The sequence below is a fragment of the Nansenia antarctica genome (assembly GCF_963989245.1).
Source record: "Nansenia antarctica genome assembly, chromosome: 13".
NCBI classification, from domain to species: Eukaryota; Metazoa; Chordata; class Actinopteri; order Argentiniformes; family Microstomatidae; genus Nansenia; species Nansenia antarctica.
This window is the reverse complement of record NC_137683.1, coordinates 17754599-17779343: the sequence shown is the minus strand read 5'-3', so window position 1 is coordinate 17779343 and position 24745 is coordinate 17754599. Positions and strand designations below refer to the sequence as shown.

At 45.9% G+C, this 24745-nt stretch overlaps 2 protein-coding genes across 2 annotated transcripts in view; both read left to right on the top strand.

Annotated features, from left to right (window-relative positions):
• Positions 1-3446: 3446 nt before the first annotated feature.
• Positions 3447-18345, top strand: topbp1 (DNA topoisomerase II binding protein 1; the record flags this gene model as incomplete). Its single annotated transcript, XM_080544429.1, has 27 exons — positions 3447-3526; positions 4307-4391; positions 4620-4754; positions 4889-5032; positions 5134-5315; positions 5547-5740; positions 5942-6121; positions 6230-6396; positions 6583-6746; positions 7847-8103; positions 8359-8681; positions 8921-9093; positions 9277-9488; positions 10148-10464; positions 13119-13304; positions 13438-13547; positions 13681-13804; positions 14026-14281; positions 14510-14714; positions 14867-15105; positions 15317-15459; positions 15612-15711; positions 16690-16853; positions 17341-17469; positions 17612-17701; positions 17873-18034; positions 18205-18345. Exons 2-27 carry the CDS (start codon positions 4314-4316, stop codon positions 18343-18345), a joined length of 4575 nt encoding a protein of 1524 aa, XP_080400555.1. The 5' UTR covers positions 3447-3526; positions 4307-4313.
• A 4424-nt stretch (positions 18346-22769) lies between these two features.
• tmem108 (transmembrane protein 108) overlaps positions 22770-24745 on the top strand; it is a 61284-nt gene continuing 59308 nt past the window's right edge. The window contains exon 1 of the mRNA XM_080543986.1: positions 22770-22845. The gene's annotated coding sequence lies outside the window, so the exon portion shown is untranslated. The remainder of the gene's footprint in view (positions 22846-24745) is intronic.

Genomic DNA, 24745 nt, shown 5'->3' with positions numbered 1-24745 from the left:
AATAGAGAGAGTGCTTTACACCCCGAGAAGTTATGCTTTTAACCGTAAACTCAATGAACCCGCTGCTGCTCGCAGCACCGCGCCAGCTGGTTGAAACTCCCGTTGACAGCGGGGGGAGAGAAAAGTTTTAACAGGGAATTCGCTCCGCGCTGTGTCGACGGTGATAGCAGTGTCGTATCGACACCATTCAAATGGTTTTGGATTCCCTGTCCTCTCCCCTATCCGGACACGTTTGAATTGTTATCCTAACCCACGGTAAACTAAAGTTATTAACCCGCAAAGCACCGCTTGCTGCTGGATGAAACTCCTGTTGACAGCAGGGGGAGAGAAAAGTTTTACCAGGGAATTCGCTGCCGCGCTGTGTCGACCGTGATAGCAGTGTCGTATCGACACCATTCAAATGGTTTTGGATTCCCTGTCCTCTCCCCTATCCGGACACGTTTGAATTGTTATCCTAACCCACGGTAAACCGAAGTTATTAACCCGCAAAGGGTGCCTCCGGGCACCGTGTTTGTCCGTGAATAACACGGCACACAATGATACTACAGTTCATAAAGCAGACAAGTGAAGGCAGTGGTTTTAAGGGTTAAAAAAACATGACTTTATTATGTGTACATAGCTTCCTCTTAGGGCTGGGTATCGCCACTGATTTCCCAAAACGATTCGATTCCGATTCACAGCTCCCAATTCGATTCGATTCACGATTCGATTCGATTCGATTCGATTCCGATTCGATCTAGTTACAATATACATTTTTTGCTTGAATATGAAAGAGATTCTCCGAACTAATGCTATAAATGGTTCAAGGAACCCTATAACATGTAGCATTGTTAAACATATCAATGAATTGACTCCAAAGCAGTTACATGAATGTACTTTTTATTTACATATGACTTTGCTTTTGTCCAGCTCATCTCTAAAGTCACATTTTTTAAATCCAAAATGCACCCAGACATCTGACTTTAAGCCTGGTGGTGACTTGAGTGTCCCTGCCATCGCCATGTTTTTAGATTTTAGTGTTGAGACCTCACGTTGCGTGAGATATGATAAATTCTTGTAGCGCGAGATCTGGCCACGAGATCTCGTTGCGGGTTGAAGCTGCAAGCAAAAAAAAATTAAAATAAAAAAATAAAAATCGATCTCGGGATTTATGAATCGATAATTGCTCATTTTAATGAAGATCGATTCAGAATCGGGGAATCGATTTTTTGAACCCAGCCCTACTTCCTCTCTCTCTTTCTCTTGCTCTCCCAAAAAAATCACGGTTAGTAATATACCACATGCCGAGGGAAAAGTATACGATAGCTTCAAGTTCCTCCATGTTGCTATTGTTGTGGCTGTGTTGTGTCTCGTGAAAATATACGTCACCACCATGGCGCGCTTTTATGACGCGTAACTCCGCCTACTATCGCCTACTCCTCCTACTCGTTCCTGGTCTGTTGTGTATAGTGGAAAACCAGAACGGTTCAAAAGCGTGCCGAAGCGTGCCGACCTGAACCGACCCGAAGCGAGCCGGGCCGCTGGTGGAAAAGCGCCATACTGTATGTGTGAAAGAGGCTATGTGTGAAAGGGGCTATAGATGCTCTTCCCTTCTGTGGTGGTAACTGAGACAAGACTGCTTCGCTTTCACCACGTCACGCGCGGTATCAACCAATGAAAATACGTAGGGGCGTGGACAACATGCAAGATACGCCCCTATATTTGCATACAGATCTGATAATCGGGAATAAATACATCAGGAATTCAATATACACAGAAATGAATGTGTAAAATAATCAATAAATATATAATTACTGTGTGTATTTATTTATTAATTTCAAATTGTATTTATTTATTTCCTTATTACTGTGTGTATTAATTAATTAATTCATTCATTCATTCATTCATTCATTTATGTATCTATATATTTATTGTTAATTTTGTCCTCCATAAGCCAGATAGATACACATACATAAACAACCCCCCCCCCCTATACAGAGACAGAGATTGATATAGACAGGATATTGATATAGAACATACAAAGATAGTCATAGATTAATAATTGCAGAACACATAGGCTAGCCAGATACACATACATTAAAAAATGTTTACCTGTTCATGTACACAAGCAATAAATATGTTATTGTTCACATGAGCACATCTCTGTCCAGTTCCCACAATATAGCCTTGTTTTGCACTCTTTCCCTGTTCCACTAGCATGTCCCAACACTGTGGCCCCTGTTATGACATGTTGACCATTTATATCTGCCCCAATTGTCAAACAGCCATGTCCCACACATGCCTAAATGTCATTCAGATTTGTATCTTTACATATCAAGGGGATAGTGGTGGTCTAGTGGATAGTGAATTGGACTGGTGGTCGGAAGGTTGTGAGTTGTGAGTTCTAATCCTGCCTGAAACACCACCCCTAGTGTGCTCTTGAGTAAAGCCCTAAATTACTCCAGTGGGAATGTCCCTGTAAATCACTTTTGGATTAAAAGCGTCTGCTGAATGGCAAATTCTATTCTATTAATATCAGAAATGCACACAACATTTGCATTCATTTATTTATTCATATATTTATTTATTATAGTCTACCAACATTTAGGACCACATATATGGCCACATACACATCGACATAGTTTGTCACAGCACCTTTATTGAACAAGACATCGCAGATGACGGTGGGCTTATTGTATTTTGCCCAAAATTCCTGATTTGTGAATCAGTCGATACAGGCGCCATACCATGCCCTGACCAGCAGATGGCATTGTGGAGCTGCTGTATCGACTGCATCGATAGATCGACACTTTTCCCGACACTGTGTTGAATGTGTCAATGCGTCGAAAGCTTCGTTTCCCCCCCCCCATCACTAATGTCCACGCTTCTCCTGAAAGTTACACAAGTTAAAACACACACCCTAGTAGCTAGCTACATACAATGTGCAGGTTTTATTTATTTTACAAACATCATCATTGCCAACAGACATACAGTTTAGGGCAGGAGATGGGTTTTCTAACCATAGGCTTTGGGCTGGCTTTTGATGGATTTAGGGGTTTTAGACTGTGGTTAGGTACGGATGGAAATTGTCAATCCCATCTGGCAACCCTGCCACAAACTACGTCACTTCCGAGTTCCGACTGCATCTGATTCGATTGGCGCGAACGACAACAAGGAAACAGGCACTGCTTTTTTTTTCTTTTTTCCCCCTGATGATATATATGAAATGTTTTAATGTTTTGCTAGTGGTCATTTAGATATGAATAAGCCGTGAATCAAAAAAAATAAGAATAAGTGTTTTTGATGGTCTCGCCCTGTGTGTGTGTGTGTGTGTGTGTGTGTGTTCAGACTGTCAGTCTCGCGGGGCTGCTGTCCTGTTGCTGCTCGCGACACTGACGCTTCTAGAGTCCAAGCTAACTGCCACCAGCTCGCTAACCTGGCTAGATAGTCAGTAGTTTGTTGTTAACCTGGCGAGATAGTCACTAGTTTGTTGTTGGCCAATAAAGCCCTACGGTCAGAAGGCCTCTGGATACTGAAAGCCAAACAGGTAAGAAACATTAAATGGTCTTAGGGACCGATTTACGTTGCTGCTAGCTAGCTAATCAGTTCCAAGACACTCTTCTCTGACTCTATCTAACCTGACTGACTGTATCCAACCTAACTGTCTGTATCTAACCTAACTGTCTGTATCTAACCTAACTGTCTGTATCTAACCTAACTGTCTGTATCTAACCTAACTGACTGTATCTAAACTAACTGACTGTATCTAACCTAACTGACTGTATCTAACCTAACTGACTGTATCTAACCTAACTGTCTGTATCTAACCTAACTGACTGTATCTAAACTAACTGACTGTATCTAACCTAACTGACTGTATCTAAACTAACTGACTGTATCTAACCTAACTGACTGTATCTAACCTAACTGACTCTATCTAACCTAACTGACTGTATCTAACCTAACTGACTGTATCTAACCTAACTGACTGTATCTAACCTAACTGACTATCTAACCTAACTGACTGTATCTAACCCAACTGACTGTATCTAACCTAACTGACTGTATCTAACCCAACTGACTGTATCTAACCGTGCACCCAGGGTAGCCCCATTTGTGACTAGGCTACTGTTTACATTTGGATGTAGGAAGTAGTAGCTAAGTCCACTCACAAATGGGGCTACATCCCAAAAGATTAAAACAATCTCTCCTTGCTGCACCTCCATAAAGTTAACAGGTCGCTAGTTGGCTACCCAGTTATTTAGTTGGCTACATAACCAGCATTGTTGATCGACAGACTTGCACTTCTCCTCTGTCCCACTTGCAGGTCCATCATGGCTAAGGGAGACTTCGTAGTGAAGTTTGTAGAAACTAATGGACAAAAGACAGACCTCGCTGACAGGGCCTATGAGGTAAGTTGTTCCACCACTGTGTGTGTGTGTGTGTGTGTGTGTGTGTGTGTGTGTGTGCGTGTGTGTGTGTGTGTGTGTGTGTGTGTGTGTGTCTTCCTTCCACTGTCACTGCATGCACCTGCCACACTAGGCTCATCACTACCCACCACTCACGGTTGACAATGGACTGCCATTTCAGCATGTCAATTTGTTTTTGTTTTTACATGTCCCCTCTTCTCTGTCATTCAGGCCATCATGGAGTTGCAGTCAGAGGAGGACTTGAAAACCATAGATGAGAAGACGGCGTTACAGCTGGACCGTAATGACAAGTCTCTGTTTGTCTTCAGTAGCTTCTCCAGTCCAGCCTTCCATCACTGCAAAAAGGTCTGTTTCAACACACTCACATTTCCCAACCTGATTTCTACACAATGCTCACATCATGAAAAATTGAGTGTATACTAAAGTACACAGAAGTGTAAAAATGTGTCTCCCTCCCTCCTCTTCTCTCTTGTCTGTAGCTGGGCTGTAGAGTGGTTAGTCCACTAGTGGTGCTCTATTGCCTGCAACAGCAGCGCTGTGTACCCAAAGCAGAGCAGCCTGTCTACAACATGGCCATGGCTGACATCACCATCTCCTGTACAAGTCTGGACAAGGACGCGAGGGTGAGTGTCTGCCAGACCACCCAACTCACCTAAGCTCATTAACCAAAGTGTTTGCCAGACAGTTTTGTAAGTCATGGTCAACTGTGATGTCTTGTCTACAGACAGATGTGATGGATCTGGTCCAGCTGATGGGAGGGCGGGTCTATCGTGACCTCAACGTGTCCGTCACTCACCTGATTGCTGGGGAGGTGGGCAGCAAGAAGTACCTAGTGGCAGCCAGCCTGGGGAAGCCCATCCTGCTGCCCACGTGGGTCAAAGACTGCTGGGACAAATCTCAGGACAGGTAACGGGATATCTTTACTTATGATGATAAGTTGCATCATCTGCCTGCACTATCGCTAGAGCAGCATGGCGTCCATCTGGGGTCCTTTGTTGCCATTGGAATCTAATTAATCACCAATGATGTAGCTAACCAATATATTCTATACAAGGCCCTAAAGCGTAGTGGTAGTTCAGATTGTAGCAAAATAGATGCTCTGCTCTGTGTCTAACTGTGACTATGACATTATCTCAGCTTGTTCAGGCACTCAGACCTGGCCGTGGAGGAGTACCTCTGCCCCGTGCTCCGTGGCTGTACCGTCTGTGTCACGGGCCTCTCCACCGTGGAGCGCAAGGAGGTGCAGCGGCTCTGCCAGCAGCACGGGGCCGTCTACACCGGCCAGCTCAAGATGAATGAGTGCACCCATCTCATTGTCAGCGAACCCATAGGTTCGTCAGCGAGCCCACACCTTAAGCTCTGTGACTATCATCCTCGTCGTCGTCATCATCATCATCTTAATCACCATCGTCTTATACCAGCTTTAGACCTCAAATTAGTGTCTTCAGTCTCTACCTGCTGAGCTGAGTTTCTATAGCTGTCACTGAGTCGTGTGTCTGTGTGTCTGTGTGTCTGTGTGTCTGTGTCTGCAGGTCAGAAGTACGAGTGTGCGAGGAAGTGGAACGTGTTCTGTGTGTCTCTGCACTGGCTGTTTGACAGCATAGAGAAGGGCTTCTGTCAGGACGAGAGCAGGTACACGGTGGAGCGCGGCGCTCCCAAGGCCCCCCAGCCTCACTCATCCACCCCGACTGGCACCAGCAAGAAGAAAGCGGGTGAGAGCCACAAAGTCAACGTTGTCGATGTCTTCAAACCCTCATAGCTCACAGAAATAGCCCAAGATGGTAACAACAGGTTTAACGGTCTTGCTCATGTTCCTACAGAGGGTCCTTCTCTCCTGGGATTGAGCCACATCTCTGTCAACACCAGCATGACGGTCAACGACACAGCCCTCACCACGGCCTCCGTCAGCCGCCTGGACACCCCAGACCCCATAGACACCCTGGACCTCACCGTCTGTCCCGCAGACGATGTGCTGGACGGCTGTAAGGTCAGTAAGAATCAAGTCTCTACAATTGTAATCGTTAATTCTACAAAGTAATTTATAGACTGTTCCACACACAGGCACATCAGTTGTAAAATAGTATCTATTGTCGCACTCATCAGTCAGTCAATGAAATGTAACTTATAGTTTAAGAGGCAATTTTGAGGTAGATATTTCCCCCCACCTGTGCAGCTGTACCTGTGTGGGCTGCCGGGGAAGAAGCTGGAGAAGCTGCGTCGTCTAGTGAATGCGGCCGGAGGCCTGCGCTTTAACCAGCCCACCGATGACCTCACCCACGTTGTCATGGGAGACCCTGACCAGGACATCAAGAACTTCCTCTCCAAAGCCACACACAGGTCAGAGAACCATCATGGCCACTTGCTATAATTACCTAAACATACCGTGCAACTATTTTCATATCCGTAGTTTCATATCAGCTTTGACCTCACAGGGTGCAGTTTAAAGTTCTAATATGGATGTAGGTTTGCGCTCTAATATGGATGTAGGTATGCGCTCTAATATGGATGTAGGTATGCGCTCTAATATGGATGTAGGTATGCGCTCTAATATGGATGTAGGTATGCGCTCTAATATGGATGTAGGTATGCGCTCTAATATGGATGTAGGTATGCGCTCTAATATGGATGTAGGTTTGCGCTCTAGGACTCAAAACCCTGAGGTCTTTAAAACAGGGCTCCCACGTGTCCTTGAAATCCTTGAAAGTTTGTGAATTTGAGAAAAAAATCAAGGTCTTAAAAGTTTTTGAAAATAGACATGGGTCATTGAAAGTGCTTGAATTCCCCCCCCCCTCTCTCTCTCTCTAAAAAACAAAAAACAAATGTATATAAAAAATGTTTTTGCTTAGCTCGTCAACTATTAAAGTAAGTCTCTGTATTGCTTAACTTTACACATATTTCACAAGATATTGTTTTGCTGTGCTGTGGTAGAGAAGGCAAGAGACCATCTAGTTTTCACACATTCAAGCCTCTCTTTTTAATTGTTGTCTGTGAGCAGATAGTTCCTATTATATAAATACTATTATATAAATAATATATAAAAAAACTGCACTGCACTTTATATATATAGCACTATCCAATGCACTGTTGTCTGTCCTGTGTTGTCCTGTTTTTTGCATTTGTTTTTGTTCATGTATGTGAAAAAAGCATAAACGCACCTACTGTAACGCCAAAGCAAATTCCTATATGTGTATGCATAATGGCAATTAACGCTATCTGAATCTGAATCTGAATAAATTCTCATCTAGATCTGTCTCAAACTATGCTGTGTTGGGTCCTTGAATTTGAGGGAATTGAGTCTTGAAAGTCCTTGAAAGGTGCTTGAATTTGATGTTTCAGAAGGTGTGAGAACACTGTTAAAAGTGATTGAATGCCTGCTAACCTGTTAGCTAACCTCGCTAACCTGTTAAGATGATGTCTTGGTGTGGTGTCTCCTCCAGGCCCCACGTAGTGACGGTTCCCTGGCTGCTGGACAGCTTCTCCAGAGGCAGCCTGCTCCCGGAGGAGGCCTACCTCCACCCTGCCTGTCTGCCCCCTACCCATGCAGCTGTGGCCATGCCAGCCCCCCGCACCCCCGGCCCCCGGCCCGGCTCCTCCTCGGCAGCCCCCCCTGCCTCCAGCCCCAGCACCCCCCGCCAGAGGAGGGCAGAGGAGGACATGCTCTCTCAGTACATGGACGACAACGACCAGACGGCTGGTGAGGATCTCACTCCCCTCTGTAGGGCAACGCCGCTACTTAAAGATAGAGATGATTTGATACATGATATAGACATGATAAAGAAAAAAAAAAAACATGAGGATAAATTATTGAGTGTAATAATCTGATCACTACCATTCCTCCTCATGTTGAGACCTATTGCACTTAGACTCCCAGGTACAAACTGCACCCCCAGGTGAAACCACAGTGTCATGATTACCGTCCTACTTCTTTTCCCCTCCTTTAACTCTCAAGTGGAGATGCCACCGCCAGCAGATGGCAGTCACAGGAGGATGAGTACGGCAGCCCCAGAGCCCTGGGTCCCCGACCAGAGTACCGGCCTGGGGGCAGACTCCACCCTGCAGGAGGCTGGCGAGGGAGGCCTGTTCACTGGGAAGAGGTTTCTCCTGGTGGGCTTCGGAGCCGAAGCCGAGGCCCAGCTCTCTATGTTAGTGACGGAGAGCTCAGGGAAGGTGTTGGTTGGCCGAACGCGGGCCGTGGCCGACTATGCCGTGATCCCGCTGCTGGGCTGTGAGGTGGAGGCCACCGTGGACGAGGTCGTCACGGATACCTGGCTGGTAAGAGAGCAAGAGAGTGGAGGAGGAGGAGGAGGAGGAGGAGGAAGAAGAAGGGGAGAGACATGTTGTTGGCAGCCAATTTGACCTGAAATGAATATAGAACCTCTGATTCTGACACTGAGTGTGTGTGCTTTCTCTTGGCATGTGCTTTTCTATCTCGTTGTTAAATTATATGTGTGTGTGTGTGTGTGTGTGTGTGTGTGTGTGTGTGTGTGTGTGTGTGTGTGTGTTTCCTATAGGCCATGTGTGTAGAGCAGCAGTGTGTCCTGGAGCTGGGCTCCCACCCTCTGTTCACCCCTGTGTCTGTGAAGGAGGGCTGCTGCCCGCTCGCGGACTGTGTCCTCTCAGTCAGCCAGTTCACTGGAGCAGAGAGGGAGTCACTGGTAGAGCTGGCCAAGCACCTGGGAGCCAAGTAAGACACACACATGCACACACTTGTTGGATGTTCTGCACACAGGGACTTAGTCTTAGACACAAGCTGATATGGTAAGTCATGTTGTTCTACTGTCTTCTCCTATCTAATGTCCTTCCTCTGTAATATCTCTCCTCATCTGTCCGTCCATCCATCCCTCCATCCCTCCATCCCCGCCTGCAGTGTCCAGGACTACTTTGTGCGCATGGCCAACCAGAGGAAGGGCATGCTGGCCAGCACCCACCTGGTGCTGCTGACCCCAGAGGGCACCAAGTACCAGGCAGCACAGAAGTGGGGGCTGCCCGCCGTCACCATGCGCTGGGTTCTGGAGTCTGCCAGGACTGGCCGACGGGCAGAGGAGGGGCGCTTCCTGGTGGACCTACCCCCTTCTCCAGGTAGGAGAGATGCCCAACTCCTAAACCCTACCCCTGGCTCCTACCCCTAGACACTTGTGTAGATCTGAAAGATGAGGGATAAGCAACATGGTGCAACTGGCCCCCCTTGCTCCACCTTGACATGTGGGCGAAATTATTATCTGTATTGCTTACCCCTATCCAATCCTTTCAGATCTGTGCAGATGCTAAGGGGTGGGGGGAGCAGGGGTCATGGTAATGGAGAAAGCTCCCTAAGCCTTCCTGTCAATCATACCGTACCCGAATGAGAATAGAATTAAAATGTTTGATGTTGGAGGAGCTTTGAACGTCTGCTATAGGTATCTACTGTATCTGTGTATTAGGGCTGGGTTCAAAAAAATCGATTTCCCGATTCTGAATCGATTTAATGAGCGATTATCGATTCATAAATCCCGAGATCGATCTTTCATGTTTGTTTTTTTTGTTTGTTTTTTTCTGCTTGCAGCTTCAACCCGCAACGAGATCTCGTTTTGTCCTGCTCATCTCTATCGTCATAATTTTTATTCTTAAAGATACATGAAAGATCGATCTCGGGATTTATGAATCGATAATCGCTCATTAGATCGATTCAGAATCGGGAAATCGATTTTTTGAACCCAGCCCTACTGTGTATTCACTTGTGCTGTGTGTGTGTTCAACAGAGAGCGAGGATGAGAGTTTTGTAGGGGGTTCCCAGAAGCCATCGATGCCCCCTCCGGCGGCCCCCCGTAAGTCCCCGGAGATCCCCCTGCTGGGCCCTCAGATGGGAGCGGCCGTCACCCCCCTGGACGTGGGCCGCTTCCAGAGCAAGGTGTTCCGCTCTGTCCTGGATCAGCCCCCCCCCAAGGAGGACAATACCACCCCCGGGCAGGAGGGCAGGAGGAACCCTCTGCAGAAAGACACAACCCCGCTCCAGTTGGACACGCCGTCACGCTTCCTCTGCAGAGACAAGCTCTTCAGACCCTCCTTCAACGTCAAGGTCAGACTGGACTCTGTCGGGGGGGGGGGGGGGGGGAGGTTTATCCACAAATGCACACCGAAACGGCTGTAGATCTGCATTTGGTCGGAGACTGTAAAACTAGAACTAATACTAAATTAGACTTTTAATTGTCTATATACAGTGCCTTGCAAAAGTATTCACCCCCCTTGGCTTTTTACCTATTTTATTACATTACAACCTGTAATAAAAAATAAAAAATAAATAATAATATTTGATGAATCTGCACAAAATAGTGTTAGTTTTTAAATTAAATGAGAAATATATATAAAAAAGAATTTTAAAGAATAAAGAACTGAAAATTGGCATGTGCATATGTATTCACCCCCTTTGTTATGAAGCCCCTAAAAACTTCTGGTGCAACCAATTACCTTCAGAAGTCACATAATTAGTGAAATGAAGTCCACTTGTATGCAATCTAAGTGTCACATGATCTGTCAGTATATACACACCTTTTCTGAAAGGCCCCAGAGGCTGCAACACCTAAGTTAGAGGCACCACCAACCAAACACTGCCATGAAGACCAAGGAACTCTTCAAACAAGTCCGAGACAAAGTTGTTGAGAAGTACAAGTCAGGGTTGGGTTATAAAAAAAAATCTAAATCTTTGATGATCCCCAGGAGCACCATCAAATCCATCATAATCAAATGGAAAGAACATGGCACCACAACAAACCTGCCAAGAGAGGGCCGCCCACCAAAACTCACGGACCGGGCAAGGGGGGCATTAATCAGAGAGGCAGCACAGAGACCAAAGGTAACCCTGGAGGAGCTGCAGAGTTCCACAGCAGAGACTGGAGTATCTGTCCATAGGACCACAATTAGCCGTACACTCCATAGAGCTGGGCTTTATCGAAGAGTGGCCAGAAGAAAGCCATTACTTTCAGCTAAAAATAAGAAGGCACGTTTTGAGTTTGCAAAAAGGCGGAGACTCCCAAAATGTATGGAGGAAGGTGCTCTGGTCAGATGAGACTAAAATGTAACTTTTTGGCCATCAAGGAAAACGCTATGTCTGGTGCACACCCAACACATCCCATCACCCCAAGAACACCATCCCCACATGAAACATGGTGGTGGCAGCATCATGCTGTGGGGCTGTTTTTCAGCAACAGGGACTGGGAAACTGGTCCGAGTCGAGGGAAAGATGGATGGTGCTTAATACAGGGATATTCTTGAGCAAAACCTGTACCAGTCTGTAAGTGATTTGAGACTAGGATGGAGGTTCACCTTCCAGCAGGACAACGACCCCAAGCATACTGCTAAAGCAATTTGTTTATAACCCAACCCTGACTTGTACTTCTCAACAACTTTGTCTCGGACTTGTTTGGAGAGTTCCTTGGTCTTCATGGCAGTGTTTGGTTGGTGGTGCCTCTTGCTTAGGTGTTGCAGCCTCTGGGGCCTTTCAGAAAAGGTGTGTATATACTGACAGATCATGTGACACTTAGATTGCATACAAGTGGACTTCATTTCACTAATTATGTGACTTCTGAAGGTAATTGGTTGCACCAGAAGTTTTTAGGGGCTTCATAACAAAATACATATGCACATGCCAATTTTCAGTTCTTTATTTTTTTAAATTCTTTTTTTATATATATATTTCTCATTTCATTTAAAAACGAACACTATTTTGTGCAGATTCATCAAATAAAATTCTGATTTAAAAAATGTTTAAATTACAGGTTGTAATGTAATAAAATAGGTAAAAAGCCATGGGGGGGTGAATACTTTTGCTAGACACTGTATATATATATATATATCGGGGGTAACGGTAAACTTATTCGTACCGATTTTGGGGGGGACTTCGGTACTCGTGTGTATGTTCTGTGGTAAAAAAAAAAATACCCTGCTGTACCGAACCGTGATTTTTGGGACACATATATATGTCGAATATGCTTTTTTGTTCGGCCAAATACATTCGGTGGCTGAACCTTCGGTGCATCCCTAATATTTATATATATATGAGCTAATGTATGTAACCTAGGGCTGTTACGATTATTCGACGTCGTCGACGTCATCGACTACGTCAATACGTCGGTTAGCGTAATATGCGTCGGTTAGTCGTAAATAAACAAAATGGCGTTTTTTTTTTTTTTTTTTTTTTTAAACCTTTATTTTACCAGGCGAGACAATTAAGTGTATGAGTGAAAAATGGATAGCTACTAGCTAATGTTACACAAGCAATGTAGCTCACCACAGTTCGTATGTCTTGTCTTCTGGTGTTAGTAACGTTAGCTATGTAGCTGGCTAGCTACGGTAGCCTATTGTCATTGTGGTGCGAGCACCTACTGTACGTTATCTAGCTCGTAGCTCGCATGCTACGTTAGCATCAATTTAGCTAATCATAACATAGCAGCGAGAGTAACGTTAGCTAGCTATGTGTTGTGGTGATGGACAGACTTCTAAATGGCCATGTTGGCATTCAAGTTGGCTAAACATAGCAGTGAGGCGGAGACAAATACGTTTTTTTTTTTTTTTTTTTTTTACAGTACAAAAATTATCGTTAGACTTATCGATAAATTAGTCGTTAGACTAATCGAATAACCGATAAAATAATCGCTAGATTAATCGTTAGAAAAATAGTCGTTTGGGACAGCTCTAACGTTTCTCTTTTGCATGAATGTGTTACCACATCTGCAGGATGCGCTAGACGCTTTAGACACACCGGGGGGCAGGTCACAGCCGGGTCAGAAGGTTACGACCCCTCTCTCCGAAGTTATTGGGAGGAACCTACAAGCTGCCCTGGCCAACAGCACCCGCAGCCACAACGCTGCCCTGCAGGCCCTCACAGCCAGCCCTCAGCTCAGCAAGGAACCAGAGCGACAGGTAGACACACACACACACACACACACACACACTCCTGCACACCTGACAGAGGCTTTAGAGGGTGCACATAATCACAAATCCACTTCTGCAAGGCCAGTGTAACGTGTGTCCGCGTGTGTGTGTGTCCGTCCAGGAACAGGCCCCTGCTCCTCTGGCTGGTGTGGTGATCTGTGTGAGCAGGAAACTGAGCCAGAAGCAGAGTGAACTGAATGGCATCGCTGCCTCCCTGGGAGCAGACTTCAGGTGTGTTTCCACATCCTTTCATCATCCCTCCCCATGTGTCTCTAATGTTAGAGAGACATCAGAGTGAGTCTGACACAAATGTTTTTGTGACATTGAGTATTGATTGACTCCTGACTGTGTCCCTGTGCTGCAGGTGGTCCTGTGACGACACGGTGACCCACTACATCTACCAGGGCCGCGTAGGGGACAACACCAAGGAGTACAGGGGCGTGAAGGAGAGAGGGGTGCATGTGGTGTCCCAGCATTGGCTGCTGGCGGTATGTATTGTATTGATCATTTGGTTACACACTAGGGGTGTACAGAGATGTCACGATCTGTTCAACCAACAACATTATCTGAAGTGGGAGTGGTTTATACTGTAAGTCACGTTAAATCGTTAAATTAATTATAATACAACATTATCTTGACATATAATTAATTATGAACCTTACGGTTCATCTCTCTCTATTAATATTTTGTGTGTGTGTGTGTGTGTCAGTCTGCTGAGGAGCAGAAGCACGTGTCCGAGTCCCTCTACCCGTTCACCTACAACCCCAAGATGAGCCTCACCCTCAGCCAGGTGCCCGACAGCAGCCAGAGGTCTCCCCCTGGCCTCCGCACGCAGCTGAAAGACCTGGCCGAGACCCCGGAGACCGAGACCCGTGGTCCTGAAGACGACACCTCCACCTCCCTGCACCACGTCAGCGAGGGAGGGGCAGACGCAGACCTGGGCCAGGACGATGCAGAGAGGAGAGGTGGGTCTCATCATCACCTGTGGTCAATTCAGTAAATGCAGCGAATGAGTTGAAATTGTATTCATGAGTTGGAAAATGACCCTGTGTTTTTTGGATTCGGATCTATCCATTGTTTGATTGATCAGTCGATTGATCTCCAGAGGCTACTCAACCGACATTTAACGGTTCCCAACCCTGCCACCGTCCCTACTGTGGGCTGACCCTCCTCCCCCCGTCCTCCTCCCTCAGACCTGTCGGAGACTCTGGAGATGAGAGAGAACCTCCAGAGGCAGCTGCAGGAGATCATGTCCGCCACCAAGCTGACCACCGGGAGGCGCTCCTCGGCCAGGCTGACCAGGCTCGGGTCCGGAGGGTGTGACTCTCGCCCCCACACCCCCGACGGGCTGGGCCGGGCCGGACGCAACGGGACCAGACGCACTCTGGAGGCGCTCCGGTGAGGACAGGCTACCACAAGATGTCGGAAGGCTCGGCCAGCAGCCCCCTGTTCCTGCTGTGTTTGTCTTGTCGGTTTGTTTTTAAACAGGGTGTTTTCAACATAGCAAGTGTACAACGTGGACGTGACTGACTCTCTCTCGTGTGTCTCAGGATGTCCCGACAGGCAGCCACGGACATCAACACGGAGCCCTCTCAGAGTGAGCAGATCGTATGGGACGACCCCACGGCCAGGGAGGAGAGGGCCAAGCTGGCCGACAACCTGCAGTGGCCGGGCAGTCCTTCCCAGTACTCCGACCCCCTGGCCGTGCCCCCCCCGGCCCACCTCTCCCCTTCGGACAACGGCCCGCACCCCAGGGACTCCATGACGGACTCTGAGCTAGTGGAAATGGGTGAGCAGGAACAACAACAACAACAACAACAACAACAACGGCTCCAGAGACACATAACTCATCAAAGTTGTGGGAATGTCGGATGTATTCTAAAAGAGGATTTATATTTTGTGCGTTGTCACTTACTGTAACGGTAGGATGCATGTATGCTTCGCCTCACGTCTCAATGTTCTCCTCGGACCCCCTCCTCTCTCTCTCTCTCCGTCCCCAGCGGCCTGTGATGTCATCGACCAGCAGATGAGACAGAGGGTCATGACCCCTCCAGTGGAGGAGCCGGCGGGTGAGCTCCTCACTCCGAATGCCCCCAGCATAGCCTTCCCCCTCGCCAACCCCCCTGTACCCCCAGAGCCACAGGTAAGCTCGCACACGCACACGCACACACACACACACACACACACACACACACACACACACACACACACACACACACCAACCACCCGATACTGCATCTTTACAAGATCTCTCACAGGGACGAAATAAGTGAACGGTTGTTTTTTGCCCTGCAGACAGAAGAGAGCGAGGCGGTGAGGGAGCCACCTCGATTCCAGCTCTCGTCTCTCAACCCCCAGGAGCGCATCGACTACAGTCACCTCATAGAGGAGCTAGGTGAGTCACCTCATAGAGGAGCTAGGTGAGTCACCCTCATAGAGGAGCTAGGTGAGTCACCCTCATAGAGGAGCTAGGTGAGTCACCCTCATAGAGGAGCTAGGTGAGTCACCCTCATAGAGGAGCTAGGTGAGTCACCTCATAGAGGAGCTAGGTGAGTCACCCTCATAGAGGAGCTAGGTGAGTCACCCTCATAGAGGAGCTAGGTGAGTCACCCTCATAGAGGAGCTAGGTGAGTCACCTCATAGAGGAGCTAGGTGAGTCACCCTCATAGAGGAGCTAGGTGAGTCACCTCATAGAGGAGCTAGGTGAGTCACCCTCATAGAGGAGCTAGGTGAGTCACCTCATAGAGGAGCTAGGTGAGTCACCCTCATAGAGGAGCTAGGTGAGTCACCCTCATAGAGGAGCTAGGTGAGTCACCTCATAGCGGAGCTAGGTGAGTCACCTCATAGAGGAGCTAGGTTAGTCACCTCATAGAGGAGCTATGTGAGTCACCCCATAGAGGAGCTAGGTGAGTCACCCTCATAGAGGAGCTAGGTGAGTCACCCTCATAGAGGTGCTAGGTGAGTCACCTCATAGAGGAGCTAGGTGAGTCACCTCATAGAGGAGCTAGGTGAGTCACCTCATAGAGGAGCTAGGTGAGTCACCTCATAGAGGAGCTGGGTGAGTCACCTCATAGAGGAGCTAGGTGAGTCACCTCATAGAGGAGCTAGGTGAGTCACCTCATAGCGGAGCTAGGTGAGTCACCTCATAGAGGAGCTAGGTGAGTCACCTCATAGAGGAGCTAGGTGAGTCACCTCGTAGAGGAGCTAGGTGAGTCACCTCATAGAGGAGCTAGGTGAGTCACCTCATAGAGGAGCTAGGTGAGTCACCCTCATAGAGGAGCTAGGTGAGTCACCTCATAGAGGAGCTAGGTGAGTCACCTCATAGAGGAGCTAGGTGACTCTTATTTATCCCTGTTCCTCTCGGCTCCTGTAGGGGGCGTCGTCCTGGACAACCAATGCTTCGACTCCAGCTGCTCCCACATCGTGGTGGGAAACCCCCTGCGTAACGAGAAGTACATGGCAGCCATGGCCGCCGGGAAGTGGGTCCTGCACCGCTCCTACCTGGAGGCCTGCCGCTCCGTAGGACACTTCCTCCAGGTCAGGGTCCGGCCGTGGCACTGACCAGTAGACATTAACCAGTAGACATTAACCAGTAGACACTTGTTTTAATTTTGTTTTGTAGTAATGTTAATGGTGTTTCGGACCCCAGGAAGACTAGCTGTCGTCTTGGCGTCAGCTAATGGGGATCCTTGCTAATAAACAAATAAACACTAACGAGTAGACATTAACTAGTAGACACTAACCAGTAGATATTAACCAGTAGACACTAACCAGTAGATATTAACCAGTAGGCATTAACCAGTAGACACTAACCAGTAGATATTAACCAGTAGACACTAACCAGTAGACACGAACCAGTCTCCAGATTTTAACCGTTAGATAATCCTACATAAAATTCTCACCCTTGCTTCTTTGTCTGTACACTTGTAAATAGTTTTATTTGTGTTGAGAGGGTATTCCAAAGTGATTGTGTCTTTGTGTGTGTGTGTGTGTCTGTCTGTCTGTCTGTGTGTGTGTGTTCCAGGAGGATGAGTATGAGTGGGGCAGTAGTTCCATCCTGGATGCCTTGCCCTCCGTCACCACCCTGCAGAAGAGGCTGGCGTTAGCTGCCATGCGCTGGAGGAGAGCACTGCAAGACCGCGTGATGGAGGAGGTACCTCAGACCGACATGCACTACACCGTGTGTCTGTGTCTGTGTGTCTGTGTCTGTGTGTCTGTGTGTCTGTGTGTCTGTGTGTCTGTGTCTGTGTGCGTCTAAAGAAAAGCATCTTTGTGTATTGTCTGTTGCTCACCAGGGAGCGTTCAGTGGTTGGACGGTCATGCTGAACATGGACCAGAACAGAGAAGCAGGGTTCAAACGAATACTGCAGTCTGGTGGAGCAAAGGTTTAAACCTCTTCCTCTCTTATACCATAACTCAATCTTCTCTTTGTTTACAAGGGTGTGGTAAGATATCTCTCCCTCCCTCCCTCCCTCCCTCCCTCCCTCCCTCCCTCCCTCTCTCCCTCCCTCCCTCCCTCTCTCCCTCCCTCCCTCTCTCCCTCTCCTTCTCTCCAGGTTCTCCCCAGTCCCTCCCCATCCTTGTTCAAAGGAACCACACACTTGTTTGCAGACTTCAGTCGTCTGAAGCCAGGAGACCTTCGGGTGGACATACCAGAGGCGGTCTCCCAGGGAGTCCGCTGTGTGAAGCCTGAGTTCATCTCTGACTACCTCATGCATGTAAGTGGGACTTCAGGACCCAAAGTTTGTTTTCACTTTTTCCAAAGTATCAATATCAATATCAAACCCTAATAACAATCTCTGTAAATTGTTTTATAGAGCTCTGATAGAACTCCTTTATAATGATGTATTGAGAAAAGATTGTGAGACTGGTGATTGTCTTTGTCCAGGAGCCGTCACCACAGATCGAGCTGTATTACATACCAGAGGTCGTCCAGGGTCTGCCGCCGGGCGCAGAGGGGACCACGCCCTCCCGCAAGCGCAAAGGATCAGAGGATTCCTCCAAGCTGAAGAAGACCCGACTCAAGTGAAAGAAATTTTTACAATGTACGCTACCTTGTGAGTTTCTGTAAATAAGATCTTGATTATTATTATTATTATTGTTGTTATATGAAAATAAAATGAATGTAACATGATTGCTGTCGTTCTGATGCTTTGAATAAGAGTGCCTAACTTCACACAATGTCTGAAGGTTTGTATGTGTTTGAGAATCATCAATCAGTGTTTGACTGAAAAGCAGGTGTGATGAGATCAGTTGCAAATACCTGCACTGTTGTTTTATGTCCTGTAGAGGGCGCACCTTGTTCGTCCTAGATGTAGCTCTCCTATGTATTGTGCCAGCTGAGAGCTTAGTTGCTTATCAGCATCATACACAGACATACTTTTTAGATCCACAAGGGGAAGTGGTCTAGTGAATAGGTAAGAAATGATAGAATACAAGCCGTGTTTAACCTTTGCCTTCTTCTCAATCTCTTCCTCCTCCAATCTCTTTTTTCTGTGTTTGTTCAGGGTGTATCGAATACTGTTGGTGTCTTATCCACAGTCACAGTACTGTCTGTTATTACTGTCATTAGGCCACAGTCACTTCTGCCACTGGCCCGGGCTTTGTTACCCGTGGCAACCACAGTAGTGTTGCTTCTACTCTGAGCAATGACACAGACATGATTATGATATAACAATGAAAGATGTTATTATGAAGCAAACATGATTATAATATGTTTGACTGAAATTATTGACACACTTGATTATGAGACATACATGTTTGACAGACATGTTCATGTTAATTATTAAGACATAATAATATATAATATAAAAGATTATTATGACAGTTAGGTCCATTTGGACAGTGACAGAATGTTTGTTATTTTAGCTGTTTACTAAAACATTCAGGTTACAGTTATATAATGAATATGGGCTTAAAGTGCAGTTTTAATTTGAGAGTATTCACGTCCAAATTGGAGGAAGTATTTAGGAATTACAGCTCATTATATGGCCCCCTCTTTTTCAAGGGACCAAAAGTAATTGAACAATTCACTCAACAGCTGCTTCATGGACAGATGTGGGCTATTCCTTCGTTATTTCTGTATCAGCAGGTAAAAGGTGTGAGTGGCAAAAGTCTGGCATTTGCATTTGGAAGCTTTTGCTGTGAACGCATGCAGTCAAAGGATCTCTCAGTGCAAGTGAAACAGCCCATCCCTAGGCTGCAAAAACAAAACAAAAAAATCTAAAAGATAGCGGGAACATTAGGAGTGGTCAAATCAGTGGTTTGGTACATTCCGAGAAAAAAACACTGGTGAGCTTGGCACCACAAAAAGGATGTCCACGGAAGACAACAGTGGTGGATGATCACTGGATCCTTTACATGGTAAAGAAAAACCCCTTCACAACATCCAGCCAAGTGAAGAACAGTCTCCAGGAGGTAGGCATGTCATTATCCAGTCTACCATAAAGAGAAGACTTCACAATAGCAAATACAGAGAGGGTTCACCACAAGGTGCAAAACATTCATCAGTCTTAAGAATAGAAAGGCCAGATTAGACTTTGCCCAAAAAAAGCATCTAAAAAAGCCAGCCCATTTCTGGAACATCATTCTTTGGACAGATGAAACTAAGATCTACGTGTACCAGAATGATGGGAAGAAAAATGTATGGAGAAGGCTTGGAACGGCTCATGATCCGAAGCATACTACATCATCTGTAAAACACAGTGGAGGCAGTGTGATGGCATGGGCATGCATGGCTTCCAACGGCACTGGGTCACTTGTGTTTATTAATGATGTGACAGAAGACAGGAGCAGCCGGATGAATTCTTAAGTGTTTAGGGATATTCTGTCCGCTCAGATTCAGCCCAATTCAGCTTAGAGTTGATTGGATGGTGCTTCACAGGACAGATGGACAATGACCCAAAACATACTGCAAAGGCAACCCATGAGTTTTTTAAGGCAAAGTGCTTCAAGCAGTCATTGCTTGCCAAGGATTCTCGACAAAAATGAACATTCTATTTATGAGTATGTTAATTTGTCCAATTACATTTGAGCCCCTGAAAATAGGGGAAAAATTGTTGCAATTACTAAACGTTGATATGTTTGTTCAACCTCTTGAATTAAAGCTGAAAGTCTGCACTTCAATTACATCTCGATTGTTTCATTACAAATACATTGTGGTGCCGTACAGAGACAAAGTTATGGAAATTGTGTCACTGTCCAAATATTTCCGAACGTAACTACATGATTACACAATGTTCTCTGGTTAAAGTTATTTTTGTGTCATTTAATAATAATATGTCTTTCTTTTTGCCTGTGAATTGTTCCTCAATGAAACACTTAGTTAGACAAATAATCTTGTCTCTGGCAAAGTACAATACCTGGAAAGCATTGTCCAGTGAGTTGTGCTGTTGTGTGAGCTGTGCTGAGTATTGTTCCTGATATTTTTTTGGTCTGGTTCTGAGTTTGTCATTTTGTCATTATCCCAGACTCTCAGCAGTGACAGTGGGCTATGTTGCATGCCTCATGTCACTCCTTCACTCTTTTTTGGGGGTGGCGGTAGCCTAGAGATTAGAGAGGCCAGCTAGTAATCGGAAGGTCGCTGGTTCAATCCCCGCCTCAGGAGGGAGCTTGCATATGCCCTTGAGCAAGGCACTTAACCCCTACTTGCTCCAGGGGTGCCAAATATGGCTGACCCTGCACCAAAAATATCAACATTCCAACAATTGACTGACAAGTTGATTGTATGGCAATAAATCAGTAAAAAAATAAAATAAAAAAATGCCTGAATCAGAATCTCATTACTACTGCTTACTGAGAGTGTTCTACTTACTCAAGCAATTATGAAGCTCTCACAACAGCTGTCTCTCCCTGACAGTAAACACCAGATTTAGTTTACCCCCTGTTGGGTAGACCCCCTGCCCTGTGCTGTGCCATGCCACTCTGGCTCATGAAGGGATGGGTTACCAGCCCATATTGAGGGGTAAGTGATTAACTGTGCCAACCCTGATTCAGGGTTAAAACTGCTGTTTGAATGCTACAGGATTAAGAGACGAGGACGATTCACACTGCTCTCTCTGAGGCTATTTGAGCTCCATGAAGCCATGGCATATACTAATCCCATTCTGAGTATTGCCACTAACATGGTGCAACACAAACTGCTGTAATATGATAGAATATAATAATATATGTAATAACTGCTGTAATATAGGCCTATGCGGGTGTCATAGTACGACATATCCTCCTCGGTGCAACCAACAACAAGTTCAATTGTGATGCAGTGTTGGCCAGATCTCTCACAATAGGATCCCTGATTATTCCTCCTTCCCAGCCCTGTTTCTGGTGGCAAAAGATAAGGCCTTCTCCCCTTCATCCTCACTGCCCATAAGACAGATGCTGGGACAGAGGAGGCTAATGAGAAACTCAGCCTGCTGGGAACACATAACATTCCCACAACCATGTCATGTTGGCCTGGTGATGGGAAAAAATGGTTGTCTGCGGCAGTCGGTGATTTGGTGTAAATGTTGTGTGTTGTGTCCATTTCCCATCCCAACAAACATGCAAATCTCTTAATAAACATAATCTCCAATGAATGCAGTACACAGGATAAAGTAACTGATTTCGTATTGTATTTCTGTATTTACTGAAGAGAGAGAGAGAGTGTGTGGAGTGTGTGTGTGTGTGTGTGTGTGTGTGTGTGTGTGTGTGTGTGTGTGTGTGTGTGTGTGTGGTGTGTGTGTGTGTGTGTGTGTGTGTGTGTGTGTGTGTGTGTGTGTGTGTGTGTGTGTGTGTGTGTGTGCGTGTGCGTGCGTGTGTCAAATCAGTTGCTGTCAGTCAACTCTTGAGCCTAATATAGGTAATCAATTGTATTTTGTAAGAGGGGGCTGTCTGGGATTTATCTGTAAAACCTTTGTCAAGAGATTGTTAGCTCTCTGCTGTCATTGACCTCCAGGAGGGCTGGTTCTCTATACGGGACAATTAATGCTAATCCTGTTGGAGCTCTTGAAACCTAGCGTCTAATCTGAGGCAGGACAAAAAAAAACTGCCTGCTGTTGCAGCAATATGTCCTCATTAAAATTCTACGGCCGTACCACCGCCACGAAAAAAATCCAACAGTCCTTTCGTGCTTGAGTGGCACAGACACTCTGCGCGCCTCCGGACCGTTACAATAGTCCCATCGCATAAGGCTACAATATGACGCTCGCTGCCAAGCCTGTTGCCTTTAGCGCCAGTCGTTATCCAACCATCTGAACACCGAGGGTAGTCAGTGGTCCAAGGATTTGAGGGGTGGCGCCCTGCCGTCCTCCTATTGTGTTTTGCTTGAACAAACTGTATGGGGGGCTCCAAGGGGAAGCACTGTAGTTTGGAGGAGCGCCGTCGGATTGAACATGCATGGAGCTCATCTGACATTCTGCTTTGGAGCTGGCGACATGTGCGCGGTTGGCTTGTGTGACTAGAGCGGTGACAGTGACACAGCAGGTTTTTATTTAATTCAGATTTCACTCGGATACGTTGAGTACCCGACGTACCGACGCACCTTGGATAATAGGTAAGCCGATTCATTCATTCGCCCCTCTAGACAACTATGTCTATTATGCTGTCTCATACGATGTTTTGGAACAAGACTCGAATATCGACACCGGTTAATAATCACACGCCTCTATGCTACTTTGAAGACTGGCGTTGTTACATAGTTGTAACATATACTATGTTACATACTAACCACCAATAGATAATAGTAACCACCACTCTGCGCCCTCGTTTATTTTCGCGCGCTGGTGAGCGCTCAGTTGTCCGTGCAAATGTCACTGGGAACTTCTAATCATGAGATATGAATACAATTGTTTGTTTATATCTGTTTCATTGACTATGTTGGCTATAAGGAGATGATAGGCAATCCTACCTAACTATTGCTCATTGTAGTCGATTGATAACCCATATTCATAGCCTGATTGCTATTGATTACCCAATACACTACACAGGATAAAATGTAAAAAAAAGGGAAAAAAAGATCAATATTGTATGTACATTGTACATACATAGCTGTTGCTTGAGTGTTTCATTTGGTGGTGCCTTGCTGAGTAGCAAGCTTCTTTGGGGGGAGAGAAAACATGTTATCAAACATGTTATCACAAAATATATGGCACTTAAAGCAGTGGGTTGAAAGGTTTAATGGATTTCCTCCACCTTATGATGAGAGACAGGCAGTAATCTTAATGTTTAAAAATGATCATTCAAAAAGTAAGAATCTGTGGAGATAAACCTACCACCTCCAGGGGGAAAAAAGATACTGAACTGTGAACCCTATGTGGTTTTGAGTCTGCATCAAGTTGCTAATACTCAATATGAGTGGTGACAACCTACAGGTTTTAGGTGATGATTACTGACCCCTAAACCATACCCTTTATTTTAACACTTCACTGAACAGAGAGCATTTTTACCCCTGACTATGTTAGTTGACTGAGTGCACAATGTTCTACCTGTATGAAGTTGACCACCTTGAAGCAAAGACAGGTGCGTGAGGAGAAAGAGAGCAGACACTAATAAAATGGAATGTTTGTGCCATTCTTATTTATTTATTTATTTTTTGTCTTTGGGACATCCCGAGGCATAGTAGATAAAACGGGCTACTCTCTTAAAAAGTGAGACAATCATCTCCCAGGAAGGTCTAACTGAGGACCTCCTTTTTTCAACAGATAACAGCTTTGTTTTCAAGGACAAGGACACAGTTACATAGTAAAGTGCATAGTAATTGAACCTGCTGGTCCCTCTAACCATTGTGATCGGAATGTTTGCTCCCCAGTCCTCCACAGAAACCCCCACCCCTTTGTTCTGGAGACAATCGTCCACTGCTGTGTGTACAATGGCGGGGGAGGGGGTGGGGTCAACGAGGGGCATTGACATCTGTAGCTGACAGCTTCCTCAGGGCAGAAGGACAGCGGAACATATGAGCCACTTATAACCAATGATCTGTTTATGATGTCTGTCTATCCTTGGAACAAGACGCTTGGAGATCGTCCAAACCATTCAAAGGATGAAGTAAACCAATGATGGTAGGCTACTGCAGGATGGCAGGTCAGGTCTTTTTCAACACTGTCACCCAGAAGATGCTGGTTCTAAGTGTCTGTCAACGAGTCAAACAAATACTCTTTTATTCAGCCATAACTCACAATTCAGAATAGAAGGCTGTTGTTTATGATTTTTTTGTCATTAATCATAACAGTTTTGTGTAGTGATCCAAGCTAAACGGCAAACTAAAAACCTATACACAGATTGTTTACCATGACAACTAGGATCAAAAGTTATGACTGCCTTTTTTACTCGGTTCAATGTTATGGTGTACTATTTGAAGGAGAGACACACTGAATACAGCAACCATTACATCTGGAAGATTTATAGCTTAGGTCCAATCACCATCATAATGTCTGATATGCTTGTGCAAGAGTGAT